General features: G+C 34.9%; 2 protein-coding genes across 6 annotated transcripts in view; one reads left to right on the top strand and one right to left on the bottom strand.

The window, feature by feature from the left end:
* The first annotated feature begins 581 nt into the window (after window positions 1-581).
* Window positions 582-12,371, top strand: ncam3 (neural cell adhesion molecule 3). 2 transcript variants are annotated; one of them, XM_065298772.2, is made up of 16 exons: window positions 582-739; window positions 2,341-2,412; window positions 2,664-2,861; window positions 3,251-3,394; window positions 3,988-4,125; window positions 4,240-4,357; window positions 4,451-4,605; window positions 5,635-5,768; window positions 6,110-6,227; window positions 6,314-6,481; window positions 6,566-6,685; window positions 7,937-8,061; window positions 8,420-8,585; window positions 9,817-10,012; window positions 10,506-10,619; window positions 11,541-12,371. In XM_065298772.2, exons 1-16 carry the CDS (start codon window positions 688-690, stop codon window positions 11,578-11,580), a joined length of 2,058 nt encoding a protein of 685 aa, XP_065154844.1. In that variant the 5' UTR covers window positions 582-687; the 3' UTR covers window positions 11,581-12,371. The 2 variants fall into 2 exon arrangements, with proteins under 2 accessions (XP_065154844.1, XP_065154843.1); XM_065298771.2 differs by having other exon boundaries at window positions 3,251-3,388; window positions 3,982-4,125.
* Window positions 12,372-12,494: 123 nt separating this feature from the next.
* cd22 (cd22 molecule) overlaps window positions 12,495-19,420 on the bottom strand; it is a 38,681-nt gene continuing 31,755 nt past the window's right edge. For 2 of the 4 annotated variants that reach the window (XM_065298775.2, XM_065298776.2), the window contains exons 5-8: window positions 14,942-15,032; window positions 13,764-13,803; window positions 13,539-13,660; window positions 12,495-12,662 (exon numbers count right to left, since the gene is read on the bottom strand). In XM_065298775.2, the coding sequence (XP_065154847.1) occupies window positions 12,575-12,662; window positions 13,539-13,660; window positions 13,764-13,803; window positions 14,942-15,032 (341 nt within the window). In that variant the 3' untranslated portion in view covers window positions 12,495-12,574. Of the gene's footprint in view, window positions 12,663-13,538; window positions 13,661-13,763; window positions 13,804-14,941; window positions 15,033-15,233; window positions 15,504-15,766; window positions 16,034-16,126; window positions 16,499-16,856; window positions 16,997-19,420 lie in introns of those variants that run through there. The other 2 variants (XM_065298773.2, XM_065298774.2) reach the window with 2 other exon arrangements.

The following is a 19,420-nucleotide window of genomic DNA, read 5'->3' on the forward strand; positions in this document are numbered from 1 at the left end:
AAATTTAAATTATTTAAACTGTAATAAATAATCTAGTAAAACCTTTAAATTAACAAAAACTACATTATTTAAAATATAACAAAATTAAATTTATATATATTACAAAATAAATACAAATGTACACTCTCAGAAAAATTTACCAACTGTGCCATCGGTACGGTACCCTTTAAAAAAGGGTCTAATACAGTATGTACCATTTGGATACAGTTATGTGCTTTTTAGGTACTAGTATGCACTCTTTGGGTATAAATGTGTACTTTCTGAAAATGTATAACTGCCCCAGTGACAGCTAGCTTTTATCTGCGAGTGTAGTATTGTTTTATGTGAGCATGTGTTTCATTGTTTCTTGCGCAAGCCTTTTATCATCTTCAATAAAATGCACGATCACAAGATAAAAATATCTTCCTGTATCAAGCGTCATGGGACAGATTCAGTTTGTTTTATCCGGTGCGAATTGGGGAGGGTCGCGCGCTGGCGTCTCGGAGGCTGGAGCGCGTCTCCGCATCCCTGCGCGCGCGACGGATGATTTGAATGAACGCATCGGGAGGTGGGAATCAGGAGTGAGATGCTGAAGATAACGAGGTTCCTGTCTGTCTCGCTCTTGTGTCTCTGACAGCATATAAAACCATGCGTGGTCCTCAGACTGCAGCAGAGTTCAGTGCAGGTGCATGACAGACGAATACAACCATGACTATACTCACATTCTTTGGACTTCTTCTTATGTGCTCTGTATTCATAGGTAAGGATGGATTTCTTTAAGTATTATTCATTTGTCAGGGGTTGCTCTTTCATGGCTCAGAAGATTTGGTGGGGTTCACAGAATAGTGTTTATTTATGTGTCATTCTTAGTCTCAGATTGCTCAGAAAAAATATAAACTGTAACAAATGAGACCATTTTAAAAATATATTATGGAGCTTTGAAATGAATGTAAATTGTAGGTAAAATAATCTGGACTTTTGATTGCAGACTTGGCAAATCTGAGCTCAAATTGTGACATTGTTGAGATCTCTATGGGAACATTTGTGAGATTTCTGGGTATTTTTCTCATTGATGTTTAGGAGACTTATCTGGGATTTCAAATGTGATTTTTTTTCTTATAGGTATACCATTATGTGTATACTGTGGTTTATTCTGTACCTTTACAAAGGTATTATGATATTTGTAGTAAAACGATACTGTTATTCATTACAGTCCATAATATCTGTAGTAAAACTATAGGAATACAAATGATAATCAATTCACTAAAAACAAGTTTACTAATTTTTTTTAAATAAAAAAGGGATATTTTCATGTACTCATGTAGCATAACTGGTCAAGCAAGGTGCCAGCAATGCCAATGTCATGGGTTTAATTATCTAGTAATACATAGACTTAATGTATATCTCTGTAAGTCACTTTGGATAAAAGCATCTGCCAAATGCATAAATGTAAAATTTGAAAGTACCATTTTATTTATTCTTATTCATTTTAACAACTGTAGGCTAAGCTGCACAATGTTTATGCACTGCAAAATGGATTTTCAAGAAAAAAAATGTCTTAGTATTTTTGTCTTGTTTTCAGTAAAAATATCAAAAAATTCTTAAATTAAGATGCTTTTTCTTGATGAGCAAAACGACCCAAGAAAATAAGTCTAGTTTTTAGACCAAAAATATCACATTTAAGGGATTTTGTGCATAAAACAAGCAAAAAAATCTTCCAATGGGGTAAGCAAATTTTCCTGAATTTAGTGTTTAAGAAAAATGTTCAAGATTTTTTTGCTTACCCCATTGGCAGATTTTTTAGCTTGTTGTAAATCACTTAAATTTGATATTTTTGGCCAAAAAACAAGACTTATTTTCTTGGGTCGTTTTGCTCATCAAGAAAAAGCATCTTAGTTTAAGAATTTGTAGATATTTTTACTGAAAACAAGAAAAAAATACTAAGATTTTTTTTTCTTGAAAATCATTTTTTGCAGTGTGCAAACAAAACATTTAGATCGATTTCTTTACAGCAAGCATCACTTTCACCTGGATGTTTATTCTGAACAAAAAGCCGCTAGATTGTTCATTTCTTTCTTTGTTGCTGGATGTCTTTGATGTATACAGGAAGAAATATTGCTTTGTAAGGGAAGCTGCTCATTTCCAAAGTCCATTGAGTCTTTCCCTTGTGCAGCCAATATTAGAAGTAGAGTTATATTTGTGGATGATGCAGGAAAAACACACTTAAAAAGAAGCATTAGGTGACATATTTATCATATTTAGGTCTATTTCTTTTTTAAGGTTTCACAGATGAACTTAAAAACACATGTATTCAGTGTAAAACATATATGATTTGTGCTTATATGTTTCCTATTATTTTAGATGCTAAAGTGGAGATCATTGCCAGTGACCCTGATGTGAAGATGGGAAGTAATGTTCTACTCTTATGCAAAGGTTAGTACGTTTTATTTTTTTTTATGGACAATAAACTATTAAAATGACACTGTATGAATTCACTGTAGGATTGTTAGATGGACAGCAACCTTATGTTTGTTTAAACCCAAGTGGCATCTGTAATAATGCTTGATATTTTGTCAATTATACAGTATATGTTATTTAGGCACATTTTTAACACAGCAAATATAATAATACTAAGAAGCTGCTGTCTGGCTTTTATTTCCTCTGCTTTATGGTTAAACATTCAGCTGATGGAGAGGGAGATTTCAGCTGGTTGAAGGATGATGAAGAGATTGATGAAGATCGTCATTTAATCGAGAAAGTGGATGAATCCTCAAGTAAACTCAAGCTGATGAACATCCAGTTGAAGGACAGCGGGCTTTATACCTGCGTTTTCGAAAGTGATCACGGCACACAGAGGAACCAGTATCAGATCTATGTGTATCGTACGTTTCTACAGTCATATCTCTAAAGGAATATCTCATGCAAAAAATTATTTACTTTCATGATCTTACAAACCTGTACCTGTTATTTTGTGCAATTATTTTTGCATAAAAATGCAACTTTCTAAAATGATCGTGCCTGTCCAAGAACCGATAATCATTTGCTATATTCCAAGTTTTCTATAACCTCACCATAGCATTAAAAAATGGTCACTACAGACATTTTTAATATGCATTTTGTTCTGTTTTGGAGCAAGACCTGGACAGACCTTTCCCCTTTAGGTACAAATAACAGCATTCAGGTTTATAATAACATGAGGGTAAATGAAATCAAAATTTAAATTTCTAGAATTATCACTGCTCTCATAAACTTTTTTTGTTCTTATGAACAGAGGACCTAGACTTTGGCACCACGAAGATATATCATGAATTTCTGTTGAGCCAGACAGCGAGCATTCCCTGTCTGGTGTCTGGGAAGCCTGAGGTGGATGTCCAGTGGTATCGGAGCGATCGCATCGTTAATGATGACGGTAGGGGTGGTATCCACGCAGCAGGTTCTTCTGATCATTCATGTGGTACGGGGGTCTCCACACCTTCCTAGCTCTCTGTGATGCCTGTAGCTGGCAGAATGGAGGGATGGCGATGGTGGACGAGTCGAGATGGGGTGGGCGGGGCATTCATCGCAGTGCCGATTTGAAACCAAATCGAGAGATGTTTTTCACCAGAGGTCGGGAAACATCTGTGAATATATTGGTTATGGAGTGTTGAGACCGCTCCAAACTCCACATTCTGCCCAGCCCCATTTCAAATAAACGCCACCATTGACAACCTTACAGAAATAGTTCATCCACAAATATAAATTCTTGTTGTGTTATATCAAACTTGTTTTTTGTTGCACGTTCTGCACTGTAAGAAAAGTAAAGCCTTTTGTGAAAAATCCTTACAGTGCTTGTAATGCAATGCTCTACCAATGACAAAACAAACATTTTCATTTTCGGGTGAACTGTTCCTTTAAGTGTGCGTGTGGGCTTTTAAAGGCTTCATTTCATCTCATTTCATCTCATCAATCTGAAATTACAAGATGTATCTGACATCACTCACACTTGCTTCTTATGTTGTACAGGTAGAGGTCATCTCAAAATCTTGCCGGATAGATCCCTGCAAATTATGAAAATTCAGCAGGAAGACAGTGGCACCTACACCTGTCAGGGCAAAATCAAAGGACGCACCATCACCAAGTCTCTTGATATCTCTGTGGTGGTTAATGGTGAGGATCGTGAAGAACAGTCATGTTTGTTGTGGTGGTTTAGTGTGGTCAGGGTGAATCTTAATTCATAATATTTGTTTGAATAACTTCTTCTTTAAACATCTAATTCCTCAGAATCACCAACCGTACTAATACGTCAAGTAAGAAAGAGTGTAATTGCCGGACCCAATACCAGCGTCTCTATAGTCTGCCTGGTGAAAGGAGTACCAACCCCAACCATTTCATGGATAACGTACGTACATCAACTTTTGCTGAGCGTATTTGAGTTGTGTTACCGAGCAATAGTTGAATAAGTTGACTATATGTTTCTTTATTTCCCCCTCAGCCCGTCCACTTTTGATGAATCCCGTTACCAATACAACTCGGATAAGAGTGAGCTCACCATCTCTGCTGTAACCAGGAGTGATTTTGGAGAGTATGTCTGTACAGCGACCAATAAGATTGGGGAAAACAATGCCACATTTTTTCTGGATGTCTCAGGTGTGTTTGTACATTTGATTTGCATAATCGTACTTACTTGCCACCCTTTCATTGTGAATATGAATTATGAAACAAAAAATGTTCACTTACACGTTCTGGATAAGTCTAGCATCTACCGGCCATTTTTTACAATCTGTGAATAAAATAAAATCTGAGCAATGTTTTCTCAGTGATTATCTGAATGCATCTGCTTTCTTCTTTATTTATCTTATAAGTGTATTTAGGAAATTATGTTTGGCAAAAGGTTTGTGCCAAGGAAACATTTAGCTGTCGTTAGATGTTTATCTTTATCACAAACACAGATATGGTGAATTTGGTGCCATGTAAGCAGAAGGCTTACATTTACGCTCTCAATTGACCAAATCCAAACTCAATCTATGGGATAATCGATTTTACTTATTTAAAAATAAATATATATTTTTATAAGTTGACCGTTTGGAAAGTGTTTTGCATCAGTAACCAGCTTATTGTTAATAATGGTAACATTTTACTCATGTCAGTATTAAGAACGGTAAAGTTCAAAGCTGCAGTTTGTAAAGTTTGCATGTTTGTTATTTTGGGGCCCCTAAGCAAAGTCCAAGGACCTGGGGCCCCAATGCCCCAACATGGCCTAAGGTTCTCCTTTGAATTGCATAACAGTAATATTGAGTATATATTAGATTTGGGTCTGAATAAACGCAACATACATTCGAAGCTATGCTTGCCACGCCCCGCTTTTTAATAACTCCACGCCCCCCAGTTTGGGAACAGACCACTGCCTTAAGCAAGAGTCTTTTTTGTTTGTTGTCTAGTTGATTTTTTATTTATTTATCTGGGCTGCATGTTGTGATGTCAAAAGTTAATCATTAAATAAGTTTACCGCTTGTGGCCATTAGGGGGCCCCCAAAGCCATGGGGCCCCATGCAATTGCATGCTTTGCATCGTGTGTAAACACGCTACTGGTTGTCAATATACAGCAAATTTATGTTTTTCATTTTTTTGTCTTCCACTTAGCAAAGCGTTTCATGGTTTTCCTCTTGATATTTTCAGAGCGTCCGACAGTAGCGTTGGATGAAAGCCGGTTGACTCTCCTTCCAGGCGAAACTGGATCGGTTCTTTGCAATGCCACAGGACATCCAGCACCAACTATACAGTGGGTCAGAAAGACCAGCCAAGCAAAAATGGTATGAAAGATCTAATAAATGCTTAGTTATTATTTCATAGCAGCTTTTTTCATCCTCCTTCCGATGTTTAAACTGGATTGATCGTGATGAAAGTGTAATGATGTGTATTCTTTAGAGGAGCTAAGTTTGTCGTCATCTTGTATATCGGACAAATAAATCTTTGTTTGGCTAATGCAGTGATTCGGGGAAATATAATTTGGTTACAATTTTCATTTGGTGGTTAGGGGAAATTCTCTATCTGCAGGAAGTTTGATCCACGTACTCGTCTTCTGTTCGCTCTTAATGACTTTTTCCTGTCTTTTATTGTATTTCCTGTCTTATTTGCATGAACGTGTGGTCAGACGAGCGTTAGGGGATCTGAGCTGATTCTTGAAAATGTGACGCCCTCTGATGGTGGCTTTTACTCATGCATGGCCAGCAATGTAGCCGGCACAACCACCAAAGACTTCCAGCTGATAAGTAAGAACCAAAACTCTTTGATCACTAGAACAAAACAAAACAGATCATTCTTACAGGGAAATTTTTCTATCTCGTTCTCTCTCTAGCTTCGCCTGAGACACCCACCAAGTTCACTATGGCCGCGGGATCATCATCTTCTATCGTCATTCAGAGTGCCAAAGTTCAGGACGGAGGGTCACCAGTTACCCATTTCATCCTTGAGTGGAAAAAACCCTCAGATGACGACTGGAGTCAAGTTACCGTCAAGTCCACAAGTAATTACCACTACATTTGTTGATTTATTTTTTTAAATAATGATTTTGAAACCAAATTTGTGATGAAAATGTTTATATTTGTAGGTCCTCTGGTGATCGAAGCGCTTGAGCCATACACAGAGTACGCCATTCGATTTGCAGCTAAAAACGCTTTTTATCAGGGAAACTTTTCTGTCGAGCAGAGGATCTTTACAGAGTCACAACGTGAGTATCAGCACAGTTTTCACCTCTCTGTTCATCTCATTTCACTTGCATCTTTATAATGACATCATAAAATATTATCATATGTAGCTATTATAATAAAAGGCATGCACAGAATCTGAAATCGTACAGTTGACATCAAATACTTTTTAACTTTAGTTGACATTACTGATATGCTATACTGCTTTTTTAAAGCTTCTTAAATGGCACAGAAATTGAAAAAATGAGTAGAAATAGCAGATAGATTTAAAAGATTAAACTGACCATATTATTTATTTTAGGAAACACATTTAGTTGATTTTGCTTGCATAAAATCTGACAAAAAATTAAGCAACATTTGCAGATTATATCTATGCATATCATTGTTTTTCAAATATGATAAAGTCCATGTCATGCTGACATTCTTATCATGCATAAATGTTTGTTCATCAAATGTCTTCATGATTTGCTTTCACTTCCCATGCTGCTTCTCATTGTCATCTAAATGTCCATTCCTGTTTGATGATGATCCTCCTCCATGCTTTACCATCTGCTCCTGGTACCCGGGGTCATCCATTGCTTATTCTGACATATAGATGGTAAATAAAGTTTTTTAAATGCATATCTCCAGTTGATAGGCTAACACATGCCTAATTGTTTACTATGATATGGAGGTGTAGAAATGAGTTCACTGTCATATTTTGAATGATGATGGACTTTTACAAGCGACCTTGAAGAAAAACCTACATATAGTTTTCTTCAGTATGAAATTATATTGGTATTCAATTCTTATACCTCTTATATCTTAGTGAATGATTTTGGAGCTTATCCACTGGATTGTTAGATATTATATTGTGATGCTGATCAAATACAACATTATAAGATTATAAAATCAAACATTATTATTAAATCAAATAGGATTGTTTTGATAGCACCACATAGTTACAGTGTCTACACTTATATATACATTAAGCTCTGATAAGAGAAAATATTTTAATAAATAAACTTTACATTGTAGTAGCAAAAAGCATTGGAGTTGGTACAGTATGTTCAGTTTATGTGAATCTATTCAAACTGTCCAATGAATTGATTCAGTGATTCATTGTTTTTCACATAACTCTTCCTTGTATTTTAACACGTGACTATGTTTTACTGCATTTCACCGTTGTTTAGTTCTTACATTAAACATCATGAATATATTCAGGTTTTCTTGAATTTATCCAATGGGAGAGTATTGCGAAAAATCGTCTTATGTTACCTCTTCTTATCTTTCAGGTGAACCCAGCACCCCTGTTCTCTCTCTGAACGAGAAGAAATTGGAGAAGAACTCAGTCTCAATCCCCATTAACCAGCTGAATGATGGAGAACCAACTTTACACTACGTTGTACGATACAGAGTGGTCAGTCTGAAATCTTTTATTTCTTTAATAAATCCTTTGGTTTATGTGATGGTCCGTTTATGTTAAGTAAACATTGCAAACCCACTGATGTAAATAACATTACATAATCCACTTTTAATGAAAACATTTTAATAACTATGCTTTACCTTCCTGTCTGAAATCATTTACACTGTTAGAAAAAAATGGTCTTAAGCTGGGACAGTACCATTAAAGTATACATTTGGTACCAATATGTACTTTTGAGGTACTATTGTGCACTCTTAATGTACACAGGCGTACTAGTTGACAGCTATGGACCATTTTCTGTATTGTTATGTAATATTGAGGTGTGTAAAGTGTTTTTACGGTTTTCGCACAGAATAAAGAGAATGAGGAATGGACAGAAAACCAAATACCTGGAAATGAAAGTGTTATCTATCTGGGTAATCTCCAGTACAACGCTGACTATCAGATGGAAGTTTTCGCTGTAAACCATAACGGCTCCTCCAGCCCGGCCAATGTTAACTTTACCATCCCACAACCTGGTAAGATTTAATAACATTACTTATAAGACTCATGACACAATACTCACTAAGGCAAAGACAAAGGAAAGACTCAAGTGCAATTTATTAAACAAAACAAAGCTACAGGAACAAACATGGAGCCTTGTTTGTTGGCATGGCATGGCATGGCTAGGGTGGCCATTCATGCCAGTTCCGCTGGACACGTCCCGAACATGTTTTCGGGTTCGTTCTCCGGAAGTCGTGTTGGTCGACCGCATACGTCATCAAGGTTTAATATTTCCGGTTTAATTTCAGAAAAGCAACCGTTACATTTCAAGGTAAGAATGAAACTACAATGATTGTATGTCTTAAAAGAAATAAATCTTAATTTTCTAATGTATTTTAACTGAAATGTGATGACGTATACGGTCGAGCAACGCGACTTTCGGAGAACGAACCCGAAAACATGTTCGGGACGTGTCCGGCGGAACTGGCACGAATGGCCACCCTAGGCATGGCATGGCATGGCATGGCAACAGGGACCTACAGTGAATACTATAACAGCATGGCATGGCATGGCATGGCATGGCATGGCATGGCATGGCATGGCATGGCATGGCATGGCATGGCATGGCATGGCAACAGGGACCTACAGTGAATACTATAACATTAAACATAGCTTGACAAAGACAATGCAACACAAGAGGGCTTTTATAGGGACAGTAAACCAATCAGAACATGACACATAAGAGAAAAGGGAAACAACCATTACAATGCATACTTTCAAAATAAAAGACATGAGCATGAAACACAAAACTTCATAATAAAAGACCAAAACTCTTACAACTGATTAGAGATTTTTGCCAATATCCGATATGCATATAATTTTTAACTCATACCAAGTCAGTTGGCAATACCAGTATAAGCCAGGAAAACTGTAACTTGTGTTCCAGAGTTTTTTTTTTTAAGAATAATTAAAATAAAACCTTTTATATTACCATTAATATCACAGACATCAGCAGGTATGCTGTCACTTTCACTGATGCAGTACACATGATTACTTTTTACATTTATGTAGCTTGACATTTATGGTGCTGTTTGTTTTCATTTGACTTTGGCGGACATCATTATGAACAAAAAGTGTACAGTTTAGTTTAACAGAAAGAATATGAGCATAATTGCAAAGCTTTAATTTTGGGTTTACCTTTGCATAGTGTTTTAAAGAGTGCATGTTTTTTAAGGAATCCTCATTGAGTGTTTTCTTGTCTTGCAGTTAGTCAGTCGAGTTTAGGTAAAGGTGGTGTGGTGGGTATCGTCATGTTCGTCTTTCTGGTGGTGATGTCCTCTGTGGATGCTTTCTGCTGCTATACAAATCGCTGTGGCCTGATTAATTTCATCGCTCGCAAACTATTCGGACACAAAGAATCGGACTCTAAAGTCATGGATGAAGAGGCGAATAATGCAAATGGGTAAGATAACTTTATGCTTTACAAAGCACAAAACAGAGAAAAAGATTTTTCTCTGTCTTAGTTTTCACATGAAAAGTTATCTTATAAAAGCTTAATAGTTTCATAGCTATAGCCATTGGAAAATGTTATTCCTGTTTGTTAGTAAAAAACAGTAATAATAATATTTTATTACTATGAACCGATATAATATTTCTGTGCTGATACCGATATTTGATTACTCCGAATAATCTACCTATACTGATAGTTTTTCTTGTTTTTACTCATTGTTTCAAATTAGTATGTTATAAAAACTGCATTTATGATGTCATTGTAACCAAATTAAAAATAATCACACAGCATGAGTTCTGCCCTGATCATCTGCCAATATCCAATAGTGGGATTTTTTTTTATCTGACAATACTGATTATATGCAAATTAATCGGTGCATCCCAAGTTATTATTGGTTACTTATTTTCTGTCTGTGATTTCACCTAAGCTGTGTTCTTCAATACAGAGACATGAAGTTGAGTGGGCTTGAATTACCACGAGGCAGCATCCCCAAACTTCAAACATCCAATGGGACAGTGAATGGCGTTCATTCTGACAAAGCGCCTCTTACCAAATTCGAGTAGGTACCAATTTCGTAAAGATGGATGTAGCTATTAAATCTGTCATCAGAAAAAAATGGCATGGGTTTTATGGTGTTCTTAAATAACACTGTAGTTTTGGGAATATATTTAACATAATGTCATCCATGCTGTACCTAAGATCACAATGCACTGAAAAAAATTATTTATTTTAATTTACTCAATGGTTTTAAGATAAGTGGTTGCAGTCAAATTATTTAAGCTACATTTAAACAAAAGTTTTTTATTTTATTTATTTTTTCAATTTTTAGTTTATTTATTTATTTTTAGTTAATTTTGGGTAAAATGAATGAATAATATTTTTCAGTGTGATAAAAATGTAATTTCAATTTTGTCAGTATTTGCTCTATTTAACCCTGGTTTTACACTGTCAATTTATTTTAAATATTACCTTTTTAAAACTTTCTATATAATTCACTTTGACTTTTTTCTTAGTGATGAGTTGCTGTAACTTAATAAATAAAGTTCAAATATTGAAGTTAAACTCATCACTAGTCAAGATAAAAAATCGAAGTTGATTATACTTGATTATACAAAAAATTTATTTATACTAGGGAATTCACCCTAGTATTGCCTTATTTCACCGTGACATAACATGGACAACATTGGCCTACAGTCTCAATTCTTAAAAAATTATCATATAAATGAAGGTTTAAAATGACAATCTGGAAGTAAAACAATGCCAAAACATAAATTTTAGGTGAGCTAAAGTCAAACTGTTATTCATTGTTGTCTTTTAATCCAAAAATGATCTTTTATATTTCATTATATACTCTCCCACTAAAAACCTGCTAAAATTTAACACAAAACAGCTCGACTGCTTCATGTACACAGAAAGCAGCCTCTTAATATTTCTGTATTTACTACCTGTCATAAAAATAACATGTCGTGTCTTTTTTTAGGAAAAAACCAAGCCTTACCGATCCAGCTACAGAGTCGTAGATCAAGAGCACCATTCGAAACTTCACATTCATCTCAGGATGTCTGATTTTGTGCTTAAAGGTAAAAGCGTGCTATTTTTCTGTTCAAATACTTTCTCGTATCTCACTTTACCTTAAAGCACGTCAGTCTAAAACAAACATACAAACATCAGCAAGACGACTGTGAATCACAGGAAGAAGTTTGGATCCTGTGTGATGCAAACCATGTAGTAGTTAAATAGTATTTGTGTACAGAATGTATGTTGAACTTTGAACAGTGTCGAGTTTGTGATCCATGCTGCTTAATCTGAATGTACAGTAAGTTCAGTAACAAGCAGAAATGCAGCTATTGTCCGGTTTAAATTTTAACTAGAGTTTGATATTTTATTATTACTGTAATGGGAGCAAAACGTTTCTCCAGGGTATCACTACTGTTAATTTATTGTGCATTTAACATATGCTTGTAGAAATAATTGTATAAAGTCTTTGCGTTAAGACAGAAGTAACTATTATGTTTTATATAAATATTATATACATGCCTTATCAAGTTATAAAATCCTACATTGTTAAAAACAAATAGATGTACTGTAAATACATGCAGCAAAGATGTACATAGATTTAAACACTGATGTTTTTTACTGTATATTGTACATATTTTTTCTTTCATGCTTTTATATCTATTGTAATGTATAAAACCAATTATACTTTCATATTCATCCATTTCTGTTGGTATCTTTAATATTTGTATTCATCCTTAAATGTATACACAACTATTGACATTTCATGATTTTTTGAATAAAAAACACATATATACACATGCTTGCTAAAACTCATTATATATACTCAGACTCAGAAAAGCTGGGTTAATGTCACCCAGTGCTGCATCAAAAAAGGACAAACCCAGCCTGCTAGGTTTCACTCCCAAATGCTGGGTTGTTTTAACACATTGTTGGGTTAAATATATAAATAATCTGGGTTAACTTAACCCAACAGCTGGGTTTAAAAGTGTACAATGCTTAGATTTGCTCAAAGGTCTTTGTTTTTTCTCTGTCGCTCAGTATGCTGTAGATCACTGTCATGTCTTCTTGACTGTTGTACTGTGGTCTACACAACAAAAACAGTTTATGGATTATTTATATGCGCTCATTTGTGATCGAATCAGAAACAAAAATGCATGCATGTAGTTTCTCAAGAAATGAATTGTGGAAGGAACTTTAAGACGCTGTAATAAAATCCACCAAATGCATTTAAATCTTTTTACAGTGCCTTGTGAATGTGTTAGCATTTAGCCTAGCCCCATTCATTCCTTAGGATCTAAACAGGAATTAATTTAGAAGCCATCAAACACATGTTTTCCATATTTAAAGACTCTTACATGAGGAGTTATACCAGTAAGTATGGTGGCACAAAATAAAACTTTTGTTTGGAGCCATAGGAATGAATGGGGCTAGGCTAAATGCTAACACATGTGCTGTACAAAGATTAAAAGGGCACACATTGAAAAAAGATAGGTATGTATTAATTCATCTAAGTTGAGGTAAGAACATAGTAAAATATTGAAAAACTGTGGTGTTTTCCTTTAAGAGGCATCCAACACAACCTCATGGCAATTGGTAACTATTTTACAAAATTACCAATTAGGGGAAATAAATTTGTGCAAATCTCATTCTTACATTTTATGATGATCTGCTTTCATCCCATTGATGTTGGGTTTAGGGGTGGGGCTTTGTTAATGCTTTTGTTCTAATACTTCAAACAAAATCACGTACAAATTCATACAAATTAGCCAGCTTGTAAAATAGAAATTTATGTGAGATCACTCAGGCTGGGTCATCTGTGTTACTCTATATGCAAATGCAAAACAGTGGTTTCCCTTCTAACACACCTAATTTAGAGTCTCCACTAACAAGTTAAAGACTTGAATCAGGTGTGTTGAATTAGGTAGACATCCAAAATGTGTAGAGATGTTTAATTTGTTACCTGTCTGAAGATGCTGGAGGAAGCATCAGATCTGCATATGTCAGGTTGGTTGAGTTTTCTTCAGATTTGTGTGTATTTCTCAGGTTCTCATAGATTTCTTCTGTGGGTGCGACTGTAGGTGTCTGATCACAGGAGATGTATTTTTAAGACAGTGGATATTTATAGTTAAAACATAAAAGTTTTCTACTTTCTTAAATCAGTTGAATTGTTTACATTATCAAATACCTTTTCTGCAGGCAGTTTCTTGGATGCAATCTGTTTCCTCCTGTTAAGATTTAAATAATATTTTAGCTTGTGACAGATGTCTGCCATTGATCATTAAATCAGAAAGTCCTGTCCCAACACATGATGGTCTGTATTATATTTTGGAGGATACTCTCTTAAACATGCTGGATTCTTTTTCAACAACGTTGGGTCAAAAAGGGGCAAACCTTACTGCTGGGTTACCTGTTTATATTTGACCCAATAATAGGTTTAAACAACCCAGCATAGGTTAAATTGAAACCCAATGGTTTGGGTTTGTCCCTTTTTTAAAGGTGCGATGTGTAATTTTTAGAAGGATCTTTTGACAGAAATGCAAAATAATATACAAAGCTATTTTATCAGGGGTGTATAAAGACCTTTCATAATGAACCGTTATGTTTTTATTACCTTAGAAAATAAATTTTTATCTTCATACACCGAGGGTCCCCTTACATGAAAGGTGCCATTTTGTGCTGCCATTTTTCTACAGAAGCCCTTAAAGGACAATTCTTTTTTACTAAGTTGTCTCCGATGATGACATGTTTGTTCGGTGGCGGCTACCGCAGCTTCTCTATGTGTTTCAAAAGCGAGGGCTGAGCCGTGGACTAAGCCGTTGGTTGCAATTCGCAACCTCACCACTAGATGCTGCTAAAATTTCCACACTGCACCTTTAACTAAAGCTGAACTGAAAATAACCCAGCATTTTTTAAAGTGTATTAACTTGCCTACTACTGTATCTTACTGTATACATGTGTGGAATTAAATGCATTACAAACAGCAGATCGAGTTAATGGCTAGAAAAGTTTATTCTTTTGTTCAGACTATTTGACACACTATTCTTTCAACCCAGCATTGGGTCAAAAAGGGACAAATCCGACCTGTTGGGTTGTAATTTAACCTATACCCGTTGTTGTGTAAAATATAAAAAATTTCTGCGTTCATTTAACCCAGCTTTTGGGTTTGTTCCTTTTTGAAAATAACCCAACATTGTGAAGAGGAAAGCAATGACACGGACGTAATATCAAAGCCTTGTGTAATGCATTTTTATACAAATTTACATAAGCAGGTCAAGTCCAGGAACATTGTGTTCTTTCAGTATTTCATCAGTATATTAACACATAACAGCTTCCTCAAATCACCACATCCACTCGTCCACTCACCTTTTCATAATACAGAAGATGATCAGCGTTACGGCAATGCCCAACAATAACACAGTCGTGGCAATAAACAAGAAATCGAGACGACTATGCTCTATATAATAAAATAAAAAAAGGTAAATTTGTTATATTTGGAATAGCATTGTGCTTTACTCAAGTGAGGTCATTTGACAAAAATACAGTTTGAAACAATCATTGTGAAATAATCCCAATTAAGCAATTCATTGTGTGTATTCATTTTTCAATTCTGAACAAATAGCCAAATGAAATATACCGTAGTCTACATTTAAATTACCTTTAACTTTTAGTTCAATGACTGTAGAGTTTTGAGAACCCACATCATTCATGGCAACACAGATGTATCGTCCAGCATCTTTCTGACTCACAGTTTCGAGGGAGTATTTACTACCATATCCTATATAAGAGGTGTTTGTTTTGCTGATCTTAAACCAGGTGTAGTTTGTCAATGCAGGGTTGGCATTGCTCTTACAGTTAAGAGTCAATGAATCTCCTTCCTCAATCTCTTTAGACGGGAAGTTGATAATTTGAACGTTCTGTGGTCTGTCTGTGGGGAGAACAAATGTTTGTAAAGGCACAGAATCTTTATTGCAAGAGCTCATTGCATGTCCAGTTACAATGACTGAATTGACAGTAAGTTAGTGAAATCACTTCCTTAAAAACTTTATTATGCATTATTAAACTTTATAATGTATTACTTCATCTAATTCAGGACAGTATGCAATTTCAGATGCAGGGATTCACTCAAGTGACCCTAAAGGTCTGAATATGTACATGAATTTATGGTAAACCAGTTTCAAGTAAACTTACATCTGACATCAAGCAATGTTTTAATTGTTGAGGTTGTGTCGCTGTTCTTCAGACCGCAGGAGTAGTTGCCAAAATCATCATGAGAGACGGATGAGAATCGTAGCGTTTGTTTGGTTGCCTGTGGTAAAAGCAGTCCATTTTTAAACCAGATGAACGCCTCTTGTGTTGGAGTGCAGTTTTCTGTATTGCATGTCAGCGTCACAGAGTCTCCTTCATGAATTTCTCTCTTTGTATTTTGTGTATTCAATGTTACTCTAAAAGGCAGAACTGTTAAATTGACATACAGTAGATTAATCAAATGCAAATATGGCTTAATTTTAAAGTAATAATATACTGCAGAAAGTCATTGAACAGATGTACCTGCTATATTAAGATCAATGCCACCTGGTCCGGTGTATTTCCCCCAGTAATGGTCTGTTTCAACACGAAAGAAGTATTTTCCGATGTCTTTTCTGGAGACATTGTGTAACTTTAAGCTGCAGTTTTTGTCTTGGTTTGCATATGTAGTTCTGTTTATGTAACGTTCGTGGATCTCTGCAGCATCGTTGTGATAGACACACATTCCCTGCTGTGATCCGTCTTGTTTTTGATCTTTTCTCGGCTTAAACCATTTTGAAACTTCAACCTTGTGCCAATATGGATAATCAAAAGTGCAGCTGAAATCCACAGATGAGTTTTCAAATGCACATATGGATTTAGGACTGTATGAAACTGACAATGAAGACACAGCAGCTATAAAACACACACACACACACACACACACACACACACACACAGTTTTTGTTATGTTTGAATGTACAGATAAAACAATGCATAAGATATAAAAGTAAAATCTGGATGGTATAATGTCAGTGCTGTATGATTCTGATAAAGTAATATATAATGCAACTGTCTTGGATACAAATTGAAACTATTTAAATTACAGGAAAGAATACACTAGTCAACAAAGTGGAAGTTGGTCAAAACCTTTGATAAAAGTTTACATAAAACCAATCCCTAATACTCGTTCTTGTTTTAGTACTAACTTTGATCAACCTTTTGGATTCACTTCAAATGTTTATTAATATATTTGGATTAATCAAAAACTCACCTGACACAGAAAGCTGAATTAATATCCTGATGTAAAACATTGTCTGTCACTTCAAAAGCTTTGTCTAACAAGAATGCACACTTGTTTTTTTGCACGTGTCAGTGAGGTTTTAAGCTTCAGTATTACGCAATAACAGGCATTCCTATTACGTCCTGCAGAACTTCTCTTAACATCAATTTCCTTATCTGTGTATTTAAAAACAGAGAAGTAAATTAAAATAAAAACAATGCCTAATGATTGACTTATGCAGAAGCTTAGCTGGCTATGTTTGTTTAAGTCAGTTTGTGAAACTGTCTGTGAAATCCAGGCTATAGTCTCATAATCTATAATGCTGAGATTAAAAGCATTAAAATGTAACCATTAATTTCAGTATGATTTCAATCTTAACATGACCTACTCAATTAATATTTTTTATGTTATGTAGGATGATTTCTTTAGTAAAGTGTGAATTGTTGCTTTCTGACAGCACAAACAGGGAACAGACAGATGATGTTATATGACACAATAATGTAACAAAAACTGAGGCATCTGAAAGGACGACAGTTTGATAAAGTTTAGTGTTTTATGGACAAAGCATGTTGTTGTTAGCTACTGGACCTGGTCAAAAACCTGTAGACACCATCTTATGATGAACATAAAAGCTGTAAATAAATCCCTCGTGTTATGTTCATCCACTCGAGATGGGAGAATAACAAAGTTAAAAGTGTAAATGAAATCGAAAAAGCTAATAAAACAACACAGTTTAATCTTTTATCATATATACACCCGATTTAAAAATGAAATAAAATGTTTTTAGTTTAGTTTTTTATTTATAAAGAACAAACTTTATTTTTTTTGTACACACGTTTTACATTAAAGAAACAATCTCTCGAGAAATCTAAAAATAAAAACCTAAAGTAACAAACTAAAAACATTCACTAACAAAGGATTATGAAGGACATTTAATTTAATCTGAAAGGCTAAAAAGACAAAAAACATGTACTTCCTAAAATCTCTTATTCACTTTCCCTCCATCTCATATTTGACCAAAAACAGGAATAAATCCAAATATAAAAGTGAAAGGACTTTACTCTTTTCAGCTTCCCTCCATAAATAATAGTAAACAAAGCACATATGAGTAAAAAACAACAATAGTAAAAACAAATGTTGCGTATAAGAACTATACCCAGCAGGCCATTTTGGCTAAAAAAGGCTACATTTGGGCTGTCGTTGAAAGTCTAATAGACGTCTACCATAGCCCAAGAACAGACGTCATGTATACTCTTAAAACAAATGAAAACAAAGACCTTGAACACCTGTTGACTTTCCTAACATGTTGGAATATCATACATCTTCAAGTTATTTTAATAAAAATGTCATGTAACCAAATTCAAGGTTATTTAGGGTAGAAGTGGATTACTCATAGCCGGACTATATTGGGTCTAGTTAGCCGTCATTTCAACGTCTCAGTTTTTGCTTGCTGGGTACAGTCACTGGCGACACACCTTGACCACCCTGGGATTTGAAACTTCTTAATATATTTTATGATGCTTTGTTGCTGATTCTGACAAGATTGGAACATGTTTTATATTTGAGAATTTAAATGCTAATATGCCAGCGGTGGTTCTCAACAGGTTTTGATACAGGACTATTTTATTACATGGCACTTCATTTTGATTGGCCAATCAACATTTTTGGGGATCTGAGAATAACATAACCCTGAATGTTGCTATTGACCAATCAGAATCCAGCATTATAGAGCGCCATAATAATTAAAGGATTATGTAGAGATAACCAGTGAAATAAACCCAGACTAGGGGTCTTATATCTCCCTAAAGGGGTTTATTAGTGATAACAACTGCTTTGATGTGTACATTATCCTGCTTATTATTAACGACTCTTTGACACATAAGTCAATTACTAGACATGAAATATTGCTTTTGAAATATTTTATTTACTCATTTGTAAGGCATGAAAACCTTCTGCGGGGAGAAATAATCCACTTTAAGTCAAACAAATTTTTACTAATTACTAATTTTAGAAAAAGAGTAGTATTTAATGATTATCAAACATAATTTATTTTCCTGTTTATATTGACATAAACAAAGGACTGTAAGGCTGACATGACGGGGAGAATTGACTTCATTAGGCTACATTAGTTTTGACAATTCAACATGATTTTTGGTAATCCAGGTCTTGCAGAAACACATTTGTTTTGCTTGGCATTGTGGTATTGATGCAACATGGCGTCACTTCCAAAGGATGACCAATGAACATGTCTGATCAATTTCATGGAATGTGAAAACGAATCTCATTGGCAGAATAAAACATTTAAATTAAACTGGCCACCAGCGCAATTCAATTGGTTTGGTAATAGCAAGAAAAAATAGAAAGTAATCTCCAAAAAAGTACTTTTTACTTCTTACAATTGTATTAACAGTCAAAATGTACTTTTTTTTCTTTAAAAAATGTTACTAAGTAAAAATATTGATTTTTAATTGTAAAGTAAAATAATACTTGAGTAATTTTACTTGATTACTGTCCTTAAGTACTTTACACCACTTTACAAATCTCATATATAGTGT

This window comes from Paramisgurnus dabryanus, chromosome 13, assembly GCF_030506205.2.
Source record: "Paramisgurnus dabryanus chromosome 13, PD_genome_1.1, whole genome shotgun sequence".
Lineage (NCBI taxonomy): Eukaryota > Metazoa > Chordata > Actinopteri > Cypriniformes > Cobitidae > Paramisgurnus > Paramisgurnus dabryanus.

Excerpts from the sequence above, each read along its gene's own strand:
- ncam3 (XM_065298772.2), top strand. The coding sequence starts at position 688 with ATGACTATACTCACATTCTTTGGACTTCTTCTTATGTGCTCTGTATTC. Across the intron at positions 2,413-2,663 it reads TGTTCTACTCTTATGCAAAG|CTGATGGAGAGGGAGATTTC; the intron begins GTTAGTACGTTT and ends TTAAACATTCAG. Across the intron at positions 3,395-3,987 it reads CGTTAATGATGACGGTAGGG|GTCATCTCAAAATCTTGCCG; the intron begins GTGGTATCCACG and ends GTACAGGTAGAG.